Genomic DNA, 15864 nt, shown 5'->3' on the forward strand with positions numbered 1-15864 from the left:
TGGCATCCATAGCCTTTGGGGTGGAGAATTCCAAAGAGAAAGAGCTTTGCGTGAATAAAAGTCCGGGAGTCTCTTGGTGGTGGCAGGAAAAGAGACTCCAAGAGGTGGAGAGCCGTGCTGTGATGGCCAGGGTTGGGTCGGGGTGGAGTGCACAGATCTTTTTGGGCATGGGCCCGATCAGGAAAGCAGGTCTAGGAGGGAGGTCTGCCCCTTGTCTGTCGAAGCTTCAAGAAAGCTAGCCTGCCAGTCATCCCACAGTCCCTGAGCCCTTCCCACCGGCCTACAAATTGCAGCTGGATGGGAAGTGGTCGTGAATTGGCACATAAGGGCCTCAATTGGGGTAAGGCAAGCAGGCTACACCAGGCCTCACCTGGTTCCTTCTTAAAATCACTGTCAAGTTGGGGGCAGGTAGGTGGCAGAAAGGATACCTGCAGAATTTTACAGGCCCCTCCAACTGAAAATCTGCTGGTGGAGGACTATAAAATTCTGCAGTGAGAGTTTTTGGGATGACATCACCTAGGGTCTGCAGAATCTAACACTATTGGGTACACCTTTTCTACAAAGTGTGCCTCAAGGTCGAAGACCACCATAAATAGTATGGCTAAAATCTCACTTCATGATGCCTTAATATTTCTTGACAATGACCCAAAACTGCTGATTCTTAATCTCCAGCGATCACTCGCTAACGAGTATGATTGTCCACTTAAGAAACTCTGTGTTACTGGTAAAGGGGTCTGTGGATCCTTGAGTGGCTGGTGAACCTGATCCGAGAGCCAGATCTTCACCACACACACACTTGGGAGGTGTATCGAGGAGGTGGAATTGGTTCTTGGACTCTCGGTCGTTGGTATTCCTTTTTCAGGCTCCTTTTTTTGTCCGCTTCTTGCCGTCAGGTGTTATTGAAGAATTGTGTCCCTTCAATCAGGAGATTCCCCCAAGTAGTTCTCTTCTAAGCAAGGATCTCCCAGGCGTTGACATCCATGTTGCATTTCTTGAGATAAGCCTTCAGGGTGTCTGTGAAGCACTTCCTTTGTCCATCTCTTGTTCAGGAGCCTTCCTTGAGCTGGACTTTGGCAGTCGGGATGGCTGGGCCAATGGAGTTGGTTTCAGATAATCATGGCCACGATGCTGGTGCTCTTAGCTCCTTCTAGGATGCTGATGTTAGAATGCCTGTCCTCCCAGCTGATGCTGAAAATCTGTCTTGGATAGCATTCATGCTACCTTTCCAGTGCCTTGAGATGGCGTCTGTACATAGTCCAGGTTTCTGAGTCTATGGAAGATTTGCATTGGATTTAGATATGGGGTTATTGTCACGTGTACCAAGGTACAGTTCTGCAAACAGTCCAGACAGATAATTCCATATATGAAAAACATAGGACATATGAGACTCACAATGTAAATACACAGATATAGACATCGGGTGAAGCATATGGAGTGTAGTACTACTCTGTAGACAAGATATGTGGAGAGATCAGTTCAGTCCATAAGATGATCATTCAGGAGTCTGGTAAAAGTGGGGATGAAGCTGCTTTGAATCTGTTAGTGTGTGTTATCAGACTTTTGTATCTCCTGCCGATGGAAGAGGTTGGAAGAGAGAATAATCTGGGTGGGAGGGGTCTTTGATTATGCTGCCCGCTTACCCAAGGCAGCGGGAGGTGTAGACAGATTCAATGGATGGGAGGTGGGTTCACGTAATGGACACGACTCTCTGTAGTTTCTTATGGTCTTGGGCCGAACAGTTGCCATACCAGGCTGTGATGCATCCAGATAGGATGCTTTCTATGATGCAGCTGTAAAAAGTGGTAAGGGTCAATGTGGACATGCCGAATTTCCTTAGTTTCCTGATGAAGTATAGGCACTGTTTTGCTTTCATGGTCATAGCTTCAACATGGGTGGACCAGGACAGATTGTTTTGTGATGTATACATCTAGGAATTTGAAGCTGTCAACCATCTCCACCTCGGCACCATTGATGCAGACAGGGGTGAGTATGATACTTTGCTTCTTGAAGTCAATGATCAGTTCCTTAGTTTTGCTGACGTTGAGGGAGAGATTGTTGTTGTTAAACCATGTCATTAGGTTCTCTATCTCCCTACTGTACTGACTCATCGTTGTTCGAGATCCTACCCACTCTGGTCAGGTCATCAGCAAACTTTGAAAATGGAGCCAAATGTTGCCACACAATCGTGTGTATAGGGAGTATAGTAGGGGGCTAAGTATGCAACATTGCGGGGCCCCAGTATTGAGGACTATTGTGGAGGAATTGTTGTTGTTTATCCTTACTGATTGTGGTGTGAGTCAGGAAGTCGAGGATTCAGTTGCAGAGGAAGGAGCCAAGTCCTAGGTTTTGGAGTTCTGACATAAGCTTGGCTGGGATTATGGTGTTGAAGGCAGAGCGGTAGTCAATGAATAGGAGCCTGTCGTAGGAATCCTTGTGGTCGAGATGCTCCAGGGATGAGTGTAGGACCAGGGAGATACTGTCTGCTGTGGACCGGTTGTGACGGGGTGCGAATTGTAGTGGATCAAGACATTCTGGGGAGTATGGAATCGATGTGTCTCATGACCATCCTCTTGAAGCACTTTAAAATGTTAGATGTCAAGGCCACTGGACGGTAGTCGTTGAGGCACATTGCCTGGTTCTTCTTTGGCACCGGTATAATGGTGGTCTTCTTGAAGCAGGTGGGAACTTCGGAACCGAGTAGGGAGAGGTTAAAGATGTCCCCAAACATACCCGCCAGTTGGTCCACGCAGGATCTTAGTGCACGACCAGGCACTCTGTCAGGACCCGTTGCTTTCCGAGTGCTCACTTTCAAGAAGGCCAATCTGACTTCAGAGGCTGTGATGGTAGGTATGGGTGTGTCCGAGGCTGCTCAGTCGGTTGACAATGGTTTGTTGGTTTCCTTCTCGAACCAAGCATAGAATGCATTGAGTTCATCGGGGAGGGGAACTGTTGCAGGCAATTCTACTCGGCTTTGCTTTGTAGCCCATTATGTTGTTTAAGCCTTCCCCTTAAGAATGGGGAGGATGACTGCCTTCTACACGAGGACCTTGGTGTCAGCATGTCGCAGTCATCAAAGACTCTCATCCTTAGGTGTCCGAAGGAGGCGCTTGCGGATTGGATATGATGTTGGATCGCCGCATCGATGTCAGCCTTAGATGAAAGGTGGCTCCCAGGTAGAGGAAATGTTTCACGTTTGGTAGGGTTGCTCCATTGATCTTGATGAAGAGAGATGGGTTGGTAAGCGACTTGACTTTTCTTGAGGTTGAGGCTGAAATGGATTTGTTGGTATGCTTCTGCGAGGGTGTCAAGCATGGCTTGGAGATTCTCTTCTGAGAGAGTGGAGATGGTGATGTCATCTGCATACCGAAGCTCCACAAGAAATGTCAGTGTCACTTTTTTCTTGGATTTGAACTGGTTGAGGTTGAAAACCTCTGTCCATTCACTGGGAAGCTTGTTCTGGACAAGGTGAAGAATGGTGGCGATGAAGATAGAGAAAAAGGCCGTGGTAATGACACATCCCTGCTTGACTCCAATCTTGACCTCAAAGGTTTCTGTGTTTTTCCATCAGTGAGGACTGTCGCCGGCATCTTGTCGTGGAGGAGTCGGAGGATATTGAAGAATTTCTCTGGACAGACAGCCTTTGACAGTGTCTTCCATAGTACTTCCCGACTGACTGAGTCAAAAGCCTTGGTCAGATCGATGAAGGCCATGTAGAGTGGTCGATGTTGCTCCTGGCATTTCTCTTCCTTTCTTGAAGATGGTGGTGATGATGGCATCCCTGAGGTCGGCAGGAATTTCTTCTTTGTCCCAGATTTTCAGGAACAGCTAATGAAGATGGTGGGTGCTCACTTCTCCCCCAAGTTTGAAAATCTCCACTGGAATCCTGTCCACTCCTGTGGCTTTTCCATTCTTCATGTGTTTAATGGCGGCTTCGACTTTGTCCATACTTGGTGGGAGTCCAACATCATCTTTGATGGGGAGTTGGGTGATTTCCTGAAACACGTCCTCATCTATGATTCTATCCTGCTTTGTGAGTTCGTTGAAGTGTTTTCTCCATAAAAGGCCAATGTTTTCTGTCTCTCAAGAGGGTTCCGTCTTTACTCCGCACCAGTTTGAGGTCTAGGGTGTTGTCTATATATTGCCTGGTAGCACTGAAGAAGCCCCGCATGCCGGGCTTGTTGTCAAGGAGTTGCAGATCCTTGGCTTTCTCAGTCTACCATTGGTTCTTGATTTCCCTAGTTCTTCTTTGCACCTCTGCCGTGGCTAATTGACGAGCCCTCATCTTCACCTTGCTGGTTATGCCATTTTGACAGGCGCGGGGAGCTTTCCTCTTCTTATCGATGAGGTCTTGGATGTTCTCGTCGAACCAGTCTTGGTGTTTTCTGGTCTTGTAGCCGATGGTTTCATCACAGCTTGAGATGATGGCAATTTTCAACTCCTTCCAGTTTTCCCTCACTCCATTAGAATGAACACTTTGGAAATTTTGGAGAAAACATTGCTGGAGGTTCACTAGCATGCTTGACTCTTGAAGCTGCTCAACGTTAATCTTTTTTCTGAGCTGTTTATTCATCTTCCGCTGCTTCTGGTGGAGTTTGATGGATGTAGAAGAGCGGATGAGCCAATAGCCTGTCCAACAGTCATCTGCACTGATCATCGCTTTGATGATGAGGGCATCCTTTTGGTCCCGGGATCGGGTGATCACATGGTCGATCATGTGTCAGTGCTTTTATTGTGGATGTCTCCAGGAAGTCGTGAACTAGTCTTTTTGGGGGAACAGAGTGCTAGTAATGACAAACTGGTATCCCACGCATTTGGTGAGCAGGAGAACTCCGCTGGAGTTGCAATTCCCAACTCCTTTCTTTTCGTTGGTTCCTTTCCAGAGTTGGGAGTCCTTTCCAACATTAAAGTCCCCAAAGAAGATGATCTTATCTTCCTTCGGAATGTTGGAGAGTATGGTGTCCAGGGGGATGGGGGGGGGGGGGGAGAGAGGAGTAGAAGCTTTCTTTGGAGTCACCATGGGCATTAAGGGCTTGGGCATAGGCATTCACGACTGTTGCCTGCTGGTTCAAAAGGCAGTTTTTAGAATTTCTTTTAGGGCCAACAGATGAGAAAAGCTTTTTCTAATTGCTCAGATGAAACTGAAGATCAGATAAAAACTGGACTTCAAAACCTGTGAATTCAACCATGTTCTTTCTAGTTTGCCAAATGGTATCATATTTCTAAAGTAAAAGTTAAGTTGCCATAGTCCTAGATAACCAAAGGCTGCTTTCCCCTTTGAGGGGGCCGAGCAGACTGGTGGTGATTTAACCCGAGGATCACCACACCTCAGCGAGAAGCAAGTTGAGAAGGGGGGACCTTCATGAATAACCTCAGCCAGTACGGGAATTGAACCCACGCTGTTGGCCTCACTGCATCACAAACCAGCCATCCAGCCAACTGAGCTAAACTGGTTCCCTGACTGGGATGTAATTCTGGTGTAAATGGTGAACTTTCTGTAGCACCCTGTCAGTTATCTCGATGTACATTTTCTGCCAGCAGCCAATTCCATTGGAATCTACGGGGTGTTTTAGAACGGGTGTAACACTGGTGTCTATGATTAATGCCCCCAAATTCTGGCCCGCTACTTTCAGAGCATCGCCAATTCAACACCAAAGCTATGTGAGATTTTCAGCAATTTGGAATATCATGTAGCTGAAATACGGACTCCCTCTTAATTGTTGTAAAGATGCAAAGGATTATTTCAGCTGTGTTGATCAATCAATAACATTAGCAGAACAATAATGCCGTTTCATACCTCTGCTTCAATATAGGGAAACTCAGCCACCAAACGCTTGCCAACTATAGGCCATCTCTTTCCAGTAACTTGAGCCAACTTAGCAACCTGAAGAGCTTTGTCTCCATAAGTCGAAGTAAGGTGGTGAGCAACCTAAAGGGCAACAGCGTCAATAAAAATCAGTTAAAATGCAAAGCTATTATTTTTGTCTCAGTAAAATTTCTTCATATTCAGACCACAGGCATCTGTGGCATTCTGCCCAATACGTTGTGCTTTAGGAGCTTCCTCCTTACTGAATTTTCAAATTGAACTCTGATTCGAGATAAGTATCAACATGCACACTTGTAACCTATGTACCCTCTAATTTTTGTGTGCTAGAGATTTATTTCAGTGTGTAGCCCTCTTTTTCTTTTGTGCATGCCACGCACGTGGCAATTTAAAGAAGCTAATCTGTGCACGGCCTGCACATTCCTCAATATAGTAGGGCTCATTTTCCTGATCTTTGCTCCCAGGGTAGGCTCATTTTCCACAGGCAAAGTCGAGGAAAAAAAAAGAATCAAGGCACTCATTTTGCCAGATGTATGTCTCTCCACTGGACGTTAGATTACTCTGGAGCTGCTGTGGTTGGCAGTGTTGCATTCTCTGCCACCTTTTATGATGGCAGGGACCAATCTTGCCCAAGGAGAAGATTTTGGTGTAGTGACTTGAGCAGTTTAAGCGAGAGGAAGGAAGGTCTGTGTATAGACAGCATGTAACGTGAAGAAAGTTGATGAATGTAGAACTGAATCACCAGCATAAGTAGTAAGGAGGGTTGAATATGATCTGGAGAAGGTCAACGATATGAAGAAGGAACATAGCCCTGAAGCATCTCAGAATTCATGGAAAAATACTCTAAGCATAGGATATGGTCCATAGCATTGGTAATACAATGAGGGGTAATTACATCGTCATGAATATAGTTTTTGTGCATGAATCTAACTTGTGTCAGATAGCATTTGATGGCTAAAAGTTCATTGTACCAGAGATGTCTAAGATGCATAACAGCGGTGCACTGTCAAATTATTCAAAAATTCCAAAATTAGCTACTTAAAGAAAAGCTTCAATATTACATAAAGGTATTATATTTTCGAAATCAATAGCCCACTTCAAAAATAAAAGAAATGGATTCACAAGCTTCACCCTTCCAAATGTGGCTCCTTTGTTGAGAACCAAATAATTGTTGATCCATTAAACATTTGACATTGTTTACCTCAGGCCCTAGACCATAATACTGCACCAATGAAATGTAAAGAGTAGGAGTCCACTTCTGGGATCCTTCTAGTTGAAGTCCAATTGTCATGCACGGTTTTGCAAAATTCAGGTTGCAAGCTTCGACAGCAGCATCTAGCGTGTCTTCCGCCATTTTACGATAAGTGGTCCATTTGCCACCTATAAAATACATTTGCATACCTGTAAACTCAATTTTATCACAGACAACAAGATTACTACTTTTCTCACCATGCTGGTCATCAGGCAGCATCCTGCTCATTATAAAACCCTTTTCTCTTAAGACAATTAAAAATCTATCATGACTCCTTTTCTACTGCATTCTCCAATATTCATTTTACATCTAACCATTCTTCCTTTCTTCTCCACCTTTCTGATGAATCCAAGGGCCCATGCTTTCAAAATTCCAAACCTTACAAATTCATCTCACTTTTCACTTTCATCTTTCCTCTCAGTCAGCACCTCTGTATATTTCAGCTGTTTTGTTTTTAAGTTCCTCTACCCGAGTCTCCCACAGAACCATCAAAACCACCCTGTGCATATTCACCCTTTTTCGAAAACTGTATCACAATTAAGTACTTTGCATTGGGATGCTCCCAGACCAATATATAACTTGAGGAAATAGCAGATTCCATACACAGATAATTCTGCATTTGCATTGGGTTATCCGTCACTTTAAACATATTGCAATCTATAAAAGAAAAATAAAAGTTCTTTGTCGAAGGAATAAACTAAAATAAACTAGCCAACAGAGCACAAATTTAAGAAGCAAAAAGTACGGCGGGGGGAAGGAGAGAAAGGAATAAGAGAGATACAAACTGGTTTGAAGAATCCATATTTATTGACTTCAAATAATAATACCATAATAATACCTGCGATAGTCACCAGTTTGCTGTCAGTCACCTGTACAATATGACTGCGGGAAATTGACTGGGTGTCCTTTGAATTGGGATCAGACACCAGTGGTCGAATGCCACTCCAGGCCGCAAGCACATCTCCTCTTCTCACTATGCATAGCAACAGATCATGACCAAAGGTTAACTGTAAAATCTCCATATTGACAATTATCAAGCTTGTCTGCAAGTTGAGTATTCTTTATCTGAACCCCTTATTTTTAGTTTACGGATCGACCCAATATACAGTAAGCTAGGCCTACTTATATTACAATAGCGCAAGCCTAGGTTAACTATAGTCTAGAAATACTTGGTTGTTTCTCCATTTGCAAACTCTCATAAACCCTACTTCTTACCTGTTAACACTTAACAGACCTATGATATATTACATTGCAGTCAATTTGTATGTTAATAAAGCAAAGTCGGCTGGGACTACAGACTTGTCATGCAAAAGATTGGTAAGCTCATGCTAGCTCATATTAGGGACCATTCAAAAAATATTTTGGTTTCTGGATGTAACTGAAGGATATAATAATAATCTTTATTATTGTCACAAGTAGGCTTACATTAACACTGCAATGAAGTTACTGTGAAAATCCCCTAGTCGCCACACTCCGGCACCTGTTCGGGTACACTGAGGGAGAATTCAGAATGTCTAATTCACCTAACAGCATGGGCTGGATTCTCCGCCCAGCCACATTTCTGTTTTACCTCGCCGGCGGGATGCTCCGTTACGCCGGCTGGTCAATGGGGTTTCCCATTGTGAGGCAGTCCCACGCCGTCGGGAAATTCTTGGGCTGCCAGCAAAATGGAGCATCCCACTAGAGGAGAATTCAGCCCCATGTCTTTCGGGACATGTGGGAGGAAACCGGAGCACCCGGAGGAAACCCACGCAGCCACAGGGAGAATGTGCAGACTCCGCACAGACAGTGACCCAAGCCGGGAATCGAACTTGGGACCCTGGTGCTGTGAAGCAACAGTGCTAACCACTGTGCTACCGTGCCGCCCATATTTGGTTGCAGTTAGAAAGCTGCTAGAATGTTCAAAGAAGAAGATAGATTAAACTGGTATATGGTGGTATTCCACCAAAGAATAAAAATGTTTCTGAATTGTTTGATTTCAAAGTTGTAAAGAATCCTAATGCAGTTCGGGGTCAGTTGGTCAGGGTCACTTCTATTTAAGATACTGGTTGGTGCTATTATGCATTTTGTGCTGGGGAATTAGATATTTTGAAGACCATGATCAATCTTTAAGGGCTTAAGACACGACACTGAATCTCTGTAATTTAAAAAAAATTGTTCTTGGGATGTGGGCATCACGGCTGGGCCAGCATTTGGTTTGCTAGGCCAATTCAGTGGGGGACAGTTAAGAGTCAACCACATCGCTGTGTGGACCTGGAATCACATGTAGGCCAGAGCGGATAAGGACAGCAGATTTCCTTCCCTGAAGGACATTAGTGAACCAAATGGGTTTTTACGACAATTGGCAATGATGTCAGGTCATCATTAGACTTTTAATTACAGATTTCTTATTATTGAATTCAAATTTCACCATCTGCTATGGTGAGATTCGAACCCAGGACCCCAGAGCATTACCTCTGAATTATGAATCCAGTGACAATACCACTACGCCACTGCTTCCACATGCAGCCAGGGTACGTGGATACTAGTATACACGAGAACTTAAAAGTTATGGAACTATTGATCCTCTTAGACGACAAGAGTTCTCATTTTTTGGAACTGAGTTTAATAAATCCGGTAATCAGAATTAAACTTGGAGACACTGAGGCCACCCTCCTAACCCTCAGTCATAAGCTCTGTGCTTTCTGGCTGAACCAGATTGTTCGCAACCTCTGCATTCTATTTGACCTAGAGCTGAGTTTCTGACCCTATATCCTATTCAACTGAAAGACTACCTACTTCCATCCTACCAACGTCGTCCAACTCCTCTTCAACTTAATTTCTGTTGAACCTTTCACCAATGCTTCTGTTGCCTTCTACTCTAATGCTCTCCCAGCTACCTCGCTTCCCACCTTTCACCCTCTATAGAGCTCACCCAAAATTCTGCTGTTCATTTTGTCATGCGAGAGTGCCTTTAAGAACTGGATGTTTAAGCAATGTAGCTTTAAGAAAACAGTGATGTCATAGAGTGGGTGGGGCTCAGCTCAGTTCAGCCATTTTGCAGTCTGTGTTTTGCAGGTTTTTAGTTTCAGTTTTGAAAGAGAGCTGCAGTTAGTTTAAAAAGTGCCTGGCTGGTTTTGCTTAGAGCAGTTTAAAAGTGCCTGGCTGTTTTGCTGTGAGCAGTTTAAAAGTAGAAAGCCAGTTTGAGATAGCAGCTTGGGTGTGTCTGTGTGTTTCCAGAGTTTGCAGGAAGAAAGCAGGGTGCTGGAGCTGAAGTCAACCAAGCATAATATATCTCTGCCATTCTACAGAAAATATATATAGCCTTTAACCTTATGTGACTTTGTTTAAAGGTGTTAAGTCTCTTGGAAGTCTGAAGGAACATTTTAAGGAAGTATTTACTGTTGCAATATTTTCTGAGTTATCTTTGAAGTAAGGGGTGTTAAGAGATTTAAGATGTTAAGTTGAGTTCATGGAATAAACAGTGTTTTGTGTTTAAAAACCCACGTGTCCATAATTGTAATCACACACCTAGGGAAAAAGCCGTGTGCAACAAATCCATTAAAGGGAGAGGTTGGTTGAACTCCATGATACATTTTGGGGTTCTGCAAACCTCGCCCATAACAATTTGCTAATCCACACACAATTCTGTGCTTATTGACTTACATTATTTCCTGGTCCTGGGAACATATTTGATTTTAAGATTGTCATCCTGGAGTTCAAACCATTCCATGACTTTTTCTCTCCCTCTCTCTGTCACCTTCCCCAGCCATGCAAACTTCAAATAACTCTCCCTTCCTCCAAAGCTGGCTCATATGCAATCCCCACTTGCTTCATTCCATCTATGGCACCTATGCTATTAGCCAGCTAGGCTGTAAGCTTTTGAATTCCCTCTCTAAACCACTCCGCTGCTCGCTCCATCTCCCTACCTAAAACTTAACGACTTGACCAAGCTTTTCGTCTGTACAAACCTGACTTGGACTGACCTACATTTCACTCCACTCCCACACCAAGGGGTTCACTCTCACTCCCCTTGGTGCACTAGGAATATACTTCCCACATACCAAGGACAATCTTTAAAAAAATGAATTTGTTAGGTGACCAACACAAGGAGCTCATTCAGTTTGGCAGCAGCAAGGTACAAACATCCTGTTATACAGAGTTGTTGGATATACCAAGGCAAGGGTACAGTAAATGGCATTGATGTTGCTTTGCAAGCTCTTAAACTCAATCCCTTCAACTTCCTGGAAAGGGCTTCTACTTGCTGAATGTATAAATTGCGGATGAGAACAAGCAAAGAATCCCGCATTCTAATGTGATATTTGCTGGAAGTTATCATAATGCATTCAATTCTTCAGAATATGGCCTCGTTTGACCTTTTCAAGAAAGGAAATCATGCCAGTGGATGGTCTATGGTGACGACATCGACCATAATCTCCCAGGCAGAACGTCAAATACACGAAACATGGATGGGTAGCACCCATCTTTTGAGCATAATATGGTCCTTAAATATCCAAAAGGCATTCGGAAACACATGTGTGCTTACGTCTGGTTCGAGCTGCGCAGGAGAGCATATTAGCATGCATGCAGTAAATGTCCGTTGCAAGTAAATAGTGTAACCAGAACATGAGGCCAATTAGCGTGCAATGCTGATTTGATGTCAGTGCTGCAATTTTGGCACACAACACTCCAGCTAATTACCTCCCTTAATTAAGAAAAACTAAACACACATTCAGCAGCAGGAACCCCAACCTCCTCCCCCACCCAGCCAAGCTTTTTAAAGGGATCATATAATTTACCTGCAGGTTAATTGCTGATCAATTTTGACTGAATGTTGCAAAACTTTAAGCTGTTAAGATTTCTTTAAAGTTGCTACAGAGAATGGGGTAGTAGGTGCTGAAGGACGTGGGGCCGACTTAGCGACCTGTGCACAAACCAATTGCTCACAGACATGGGTGCAGCACTAGGCATTCTCCTCAGAATACAGCACAACTTGGGGAATGAGTAGGAGGGCACACAGAGTGAGCCTAATTGTTAGAAGGAGGGAGAGAAGGTTTTTCGTCAGGAGGCCATATCCAACCAAGGGCTTCAGGAAACAACTCTCCTACCGGACCACCAGCACGGAATATTTGCAAGATGTCAATTCTTCACTAAGAATGTCCTCATTGAAATCTGTCCTTGTTGCAGCCACAACTGTAATCGCAGAACAGAGCGAAGGCCCCATTACTAGTGGTTATTAAGGTGGCCGGGGTCATGAACCTCCATATGTCAGGTTCCTATCAGGCTGAAGTTGAAAATATTTGCAACATTTCTGTGCTGGCCAGGCTTTGTATTCAAGGAGAACTCAACACATTCATTGTAGCTGGCAGAGAGCTGAAGACAGGGAGAGCATACTTTGCTGTTGCCTAGGCCACTCTGGAGGAGTAGTTATCAAGAAACATGATCAGGGCTACACGGTGGCGCAGTGGTTAACACTGCTGCCTCACGGCGCCGAAGACCCGGGCTCGATCCCGGCCCGGGCCACTGTCCGTGTGGAGTTTGTATATTCTCCTCGTATCTGCGTGGGTCTCACCCCTTCAACTCAAAGATGTGAAGGGTATGTGGATTGGCCACGCACAATTGCATCTTAATTGGAAAAAAAATAAATTGGGTATTTTAAGTTTATTTTAAAAAAGATTCATGATCATCTGCCTCATGCAAACAGCTAAAGAGCATGATAGGAGAAGGATCCAATCTATGCAGTCGCATTTTGGTTGAATAGAATATGAGCAATATATCTGGCTTTTAAAAATTTATTCAAGGGCTGTGAGCTTCACCGGCTAGGTCAGCATTTGTTGCCCATTCCTAATTGCCCTCGAGAAGGTGACATCTTGAACTGCTGCAGTCCATGTAGTGTAGGTACACCCACTGTGCAATTAGGGAAGGAGTTCCAGGATTTTGACCCAGCGACAAATGAATGAATGGTGATATATTTCCAAGTCAGGATGGTGAGCGACTTGGGAAGGGATCTTCCAGATGGTGGTATTCCCATGTATCTGCTGCCCTTGTCCTTCTGGATAGTACTGGCCATTGGAAGTTGCTGCCTAAGGAGCCTTGGTGAGTTCCTGCAATGCATCTGAGAAATGGTTTTCACTGCTGCCACTGTTTGTTGGTGGTGGAGGGAGCGAATGTTTGTGGATGTGGTGCCAATCAAGAAGGATGTTTTGCCCTGGATGGCGTCAAACTTCGAGTGTTATTGGAACTGCACATATCCAAGCAAGGAGGGAGTAATCCATCATTTCTGACTTGTGCCCTGTAGGTGGCTTTTGGGAGTCAAGAAGTGAGCTATTTACCATAGAATTTCCAGTCTCTGACCTATTCATGTAGCCACAATATATATAAGGCTGATCCAGGTCAATGGTATATCCCAGGGTGTTGATAGAGGGAGATTCAGCAATGGCAATGCCACCGAATGTCAAGTGAACAAGGTTAGCTTCTCTTTGTTGGTTATTTTCTGGCACTTATGGAGCAATGTATCCTTGGCACTAATCAGCCCAAGCTTGATGTCTTCAAGGTCTTGGTGCATTTAGGAACAGACAGCTTCAGTATCTGAAGACTTGCAAATGGCATTGAAAGCTGTGCAATCATTAGTGAACATGCCCAATTCTGATCTCATGATGGAAGGAAGGTCATTGATGAAGCAGCAGCTTAAATGGACAGGCTTAGCAGACTATCATAGAAACATAGAAAATATAGGAGCAGAGGGCATTTGGCCCTCAAGCCTGCTCCGCCATTCATTATGATCAGGGCTGATCATCCAACTCAATAGCCTAATCCTGCTTTCCTCACATTCTTTGATCCCCTTCACCCTAGGTGAGCAATTTATGCAGTGATGTCCTGCAGCTGAGATGATTGGGTCCACAACTATCATCTTTTTTGGTAGGCTTGACTCCAACCAGTAGAGAAGTTTTCTCCGGACTACCACTGACTGAAATTTACCAAGACTCTTTGATGCCACGCTTGGTCAAATGCTGCTTTGTTGGAAAAAGCACTCACTCTCACCTCTGAAATTCAGTTATTTTGTCCACATTTGGATTAAGGCAATAATAAATTTTGGATCCGATTGGTCCTAGCGGAATAAAAACTAATCATCGGTTAGCAGGTTATTGCTGAGGAAGTGGTGCTTGACAGTACTGTCGACTTCACATTTCATCATTTTGCTGATGATTGAGAGAAGACTGATGGGGCAATAATTAGCCTGATTGGATTTGTCCCATTATTTGTTGAGAGGACAAAGCTGGACTATTCCACATTGTCGGGTGGATGCCAGTGTTATAGTTGTACTGAAACAGTTTGGCTAGGGGTGCGACTAGTTCTGGAGTACAAGCCTTCAGTGCTATAGTCAGGATGTTGTCAGAGCCTCTCGCCTTGGTTGTATCCAGTGCAATCAGTTGTTTCTTGATAGCACATGGAGTGGATTGAATTGTCTGAAGATTGGTATCAGGAGGAGGCCGCACCATCCACTCATTACTTCTGGCTGGTGATTGTTGCAAATGCTTCAGCCTGACAGGCTGAGCTCCCCATCATTGAAGATGGAGATGTGTTTGGAGCTTTCTCCACCATTTTGTTATTTATTGCCCAACTGCATTCAAAAGTGGATGAAGCAAAACTGCAGAGCTTTGATCAGATTCACTGATTGTGAGGTTGTTCAACTCTTTACCACATGCTGTTTCCACTGGTTTGCTCGTATGTATCCCTGTATTATAGCTTCACCAGCTATCCCCTCATTTTTAGGTATGTTGGTACTTTTCCAGGAAAGCCCTCCTGCGCTCCTCATAGAAACCAGGTTGGTCCCCTGTTTGATGGTAATGGTGGTGAAGGATATGCTGGTACATTAAGTTGCAGATTGTGGCTGAATACAATCCAGCTGCTGATAACGGTCCATAGGTACCTAGTTTTGAGCTTGTGGGTCTGTTTTGAATCTAGTACATTCAGCATGGTGTTAACAGCACAATGTAAGTTGTGAAGATCATAGAATTCATAGAATTTACAGTGCAGAAGGAGGCCATTCGGCCCATCGAGTCTGCAACGGCTCTTTGAAAGAGCACCTTCCCCAAGCCCACACCTCCACCCTGTCCCCATAACCCAGTAACCCTACCTAACTCTAAGGGCAATTTTGGACACGAAGGGCAATTTAGCATGGCCAATCCACCTAACCTGCACATCTTTGGACTGTGGGAGGAAACCGGAGCACCCGGAGGAAACCCACGCACATACGGGGAGAACGTGCAGACTCTGCACAGACAGTGACCCAAGCCGGGAATCGAACCTGGGACCCTGGAGCTGTGAAGCAATTGTGCTAACCACCATGCTGCCCTGAGATGGGACATTATCACCAAAAAGACAGCGTGGTTGACACTTCTACCAATATTGTCATGGACAGAATAATCTGCAACAGGTAGATTGGTGAGAATGAGGCCAAGTAGGCTTTTTCCCCTTGTTGGTGGTCTCATGATCTGCTGCTGGTCCAGGCTGGCCTTTGAGAATCGGTCAATTATGTTGCTAATGAGCCACTCTTGGTGATAAACTTGAAGTCCTACACTCAAGAATGTATTTTGTGCTCTTGCAGCATTCAGTGATTCTTCAAAGTGGCGTTCGACATGGAGGACCATTAATTCACCACCTGAGGACGAGGGCAGTATGTGGTAATTAGCAGGTTTCCTTGCCTGTGTTTGACCAGGTGCCATGAGACTTTCAGGAGGCAATGTTAAGGACTCCCTCCCAACTGCATACTACGGTGCTGTCACTTCTGGTGGGTCTGTCCCGTCAGTGA

The 15864-nt window shown here is 44.5% G+C and overlaps 1 protein-coding gene across 6 annotated transcripts in view; it reads right to left on the reverse strand.

Annotated features, from left to right (window-relative positions):
- gpd2 (glycerol-3-phosphate dehydrogenase 2 (mitochondrial)) overlaps nucleotides 1-15864 on the reverse strand; it is a 442371-nt gene that overhangs the window by 15087 nt on the left and 411420 nt on the right. For all 6 annotated transcript variants that reach the window (XM_072475144.1, XM_072475152.1, XM_072475162.1 and 3 more), the window contains 3 exons: nucleotides 7912-8046; nucleotides 7023-7201; nucleotides 5795-5926 (listed from right to left, as the gene is read on the reverse strand). In XM_072475144.1, coding sequence (XP_072331245.1) covers nucleotides 5795-5926; nucleotides 7023-7201; nucleotides 7912-8046 — 446 coding nt within the window. The remainder of the gene's footprint in view (nucleotides 1-5794; nucleotides 5927-7022; nucleotides 7202-7911; nucleotides 8047-15864) is intronic.

The sequence above is a fragment of the Scyliorhinus torazame genome, chromosome 2 (genome assembly GCF_047496885.1).
Source record: "Scyliorhinus torazame isolate Kashiwa2021f chromosome 2, sScyTor2.1, whole genome shotgun sequence".
NCBI lineage: Eukaryota > Metazoa > Chordata > Chondrichthyes > Carcharhiniformes > Scyliorhinidae > Scyliorhinus > Scyliorhinus torazame.